General features: G+C 45.9%; 1 protein-coding gene across 1 annotated transcript; it reads left to right on the top strand.

The window, feature by feature from the left end:
- Positions 1-471: 471 nt before the first annotated feature.
- Positions 472-1,284, top strand: Pmar_PMAR012480 (DNA damage checkpoint protein Rad24, putative; the record flags this gene model as incomplete). The annotated part of the gene is made up of 2 exons (XM_002787657.1): positions 472-594; positions 670-1,284. 2 exons carry the CDS (start codon positions 472-474, stop codon positions 1,282-1,284), a joined length of 738 nt encoding a protein of 245 aa, XP_002787703.1.
- Between the last annotated feature and the right edge of the window lie 1,494 nt (positions 1,285-2,778).

Below are 2,778 nucleotides of genomic sequence, written 5' to 3'. Positions count from 1 at the left end.
AGTTGCAATAGGAATCCTATTATGAGATACTTCGCAATGTGAGTTAATACCATGAGATGTGTGACAACTCACTAGGCAGCAATGCTCCACCATGATTGACATTCGACCAACATAGACAGTCGACTGAGTTGAGCAAAAACACACTCTTCATTTCTGCTAGCGATTAGCTACCCTAGGTAAATGATGTACAATATGACAGGCATCTTGAGCCATCGGAGACATACGTTTGTGACAGCATGGACAGCGTCCATTACACAGTCGGAAGCGCTAGCTGTACAACGCCGCGGTAGTGTACTCAAAATTTCCCTTCTCTGGTAAGAGTTTTCGACCAATAGTTCTCACGAGTGCTAACACAAACGGAGTTGGGTTGTTTAGCGTTGGAGACGATATCTTGGAATCTTGGCCTCCTAAGAGTTCCTTCACAACAGCTCTGGTGCAAGGCTATTAGATTACAGTCTTAGTAAACCTAAAATGGCGAACGAGTGTGAGAAGAATGTTTATCTTTCCAAGCTGGCTGAGCAAGCTGAGCGTTACGATGAGATGGCCTCATACATGAAGGCCGTGGCTCAGGAAAAACAGGAGCTCAGTGTTGAGGTAGGAGGGTGATACAAGGGAATAGGAGAAAGGATATTGCTCGAGCTCCTGAGATGGTCATTTCTTCTCATGTAGGAGCGCAACTTGTTGTCGGTCGCATACAAGAATGCTGTTGGATCTCGACGTGCTTCCTGGAGGATCGTCTCATCTGTCGAGCAGAAGGAGGCCTCTAAGGGTAACACTACCAATGCTGAGATCGCTAAGGGATACAGAGAGAAGGTTGAGGCTGAACTCCAGACAATCTGCGATGCTATCCTTGATCTTCTTGACAAGCCTCTCATTACTCATTCCCAGACTGGCGAGTCCAAGGTGTTCTACTACAAGATGAAGGGTGATTACTATCGCTACATCGCTGAATTCAGCACTGGCGAGAAGAGAAACAAGGCCGCTAATAATGCTGATCAGGCCTATAAGGATGCGACTGATATCGCTCAGTCTGAGTTGCAGGTTACTCATCCTATCCGTTTGGGTCTCGCTCTCAACTACTCTGTATTTTACTATGAGGTCTTAAACCAGCCTGAAGAGGCTTGTAAGATGGCTCGCAAGGCATTTGAAGATGCGATTGCCGAGCTCGATAATGTTAGCGAGGATAGCTATAAGGATTCTACGCTTATCATGCAACTCCTTAGAGACAACCTGACTCTCTGGACATCTGATCAAGATGGTGCTGCCGAGGGTGGTGCTCAATAATTCCTCTTCAAGGGGCGCTCTCTTTGTAACGGTGGGAGGGTTATGAATCTCGCATGTTCTTGGTGGTCAAGCTAGTTCTTTTTGTGTACACTTCAAGCTCCTTTTTCTATCGCCGCCTTGGAGAGGTGTTCCTAGTACTATCATTACTACTATTGAAAATTGGTGAGTGAGCTGATGCTATTGAGTGGTACTATCATATACGGATTATCTGGTATGCATAATCATACTACCACTTTTCGAGTCTCTGCCTTCATTCTTCGAGTAAGCTTTGTTGCGTATGAGGTATTCGCTCTTGAATGATGGCAGTAGCTGCTGTATCGATTACATCATATGAAGATGCTTTAACGAGGCAAAATGTGTTCCGTGTTGTTGAGTAAATAGTGCTGTAGGCGAATACCAAGTCTCGTGCATGAAGAGGTGCGCTGGCTGGATTGGGTCCATTGAACAGCTGAAGTTCAGACCACGTCGTCTACGCTTCACCACCAGTGATTTCATCAATGAGGATGTACGAACTAAACTCTACCAGATCAACCAAACCATATCACCGACGGTGTGCGAGGTCGCGACTGGGAGGGGAAGTTGGGAAAAGTTGGCTGGGGAAAGGGGGCATGAAAGAGTGAACTGACCGAGCTGTCGCGTTCGTGGAATTCTACTTGCCGTCGCAAAAGGTGTTGTTTAACAACGACTCTCCAAAAGCTCAACTCAGCTTTCTGCTCATATTCTAACTCGAAAGGAGCGCCTCACTCAGTCGTTAACCTAGAGTTGAGAGCAAAGCGGACTCAGTATCTCCAGAGACGACCTCCCCATCCGACAAGCCACGGAACCTCAGATCTTGATATAACAACTCGGATGGATGTGCATCAACATCTCCACACGGAATTCAGCACAACCAGGCAACAGACCCACCTAGGGGATTGCACCACAGCATCACTTTCATGCTTTCCACATTGACCCTCTTTCACTGATTACGTACGCACCTTACGATTGGCGAGTCTAATGCTTTTCTCGGTAAGCTGTTTGTCCATCGCTGTCCGTACCAAGATCATAAACCCTAACATCCCTAAGGTGTGGTATGAGACAGCGACTTTATTTTTTTCAGAGGGAACCCGTTCTGTTCCTGTCGGGGAAGCGTGGCTCTTCTCTCGGTAATGCTGCCACTCCTGACCTTCTCCCGTCTTCACGTCCATGTCTAGTACGAGGAGTGAGTATTCAAGTAACAGATACCCACTGGAATATTTCAAGGAATATAAAATGTCATGGTATTAAAGTTGGCATGTTCAGCGTGTTTTGGTATTAAGTGTAGTGTATTATTAAGGATAGTGATGCTTACTGATGAAGTAATTTTGGTAGTTAAGATATTTGCTTATGTTCAAGGGATAGTACTAAGGGTGAAAGAAATGATGAGTATACTAAACAATGCCTTATGACTTTACAGATAAGCGTCCCTCCTCCGAAGGGGAAACGGGTTCGAGCAACAGATGTGTGCGACCCGTT

This window comes from Perkinsus marinus (genome assembly GCF_000006405.1).
Source record: "Perkinsus marinus ATCC 50983 genomic scaffold scf_1104296929318, whole genome shotgun sequence".
Classification (NCBI taxonomy): Eukaryota; Perkinsozoa; order Perkinsida; family Perkinsidae; genus Perkinsus; species Perkinsus marinus.
The sequence above is the reverse complement of the archived record's forward strand: the minus strand, read 5'-3'. Positions and strand labels throughout refer to the sequence as shown.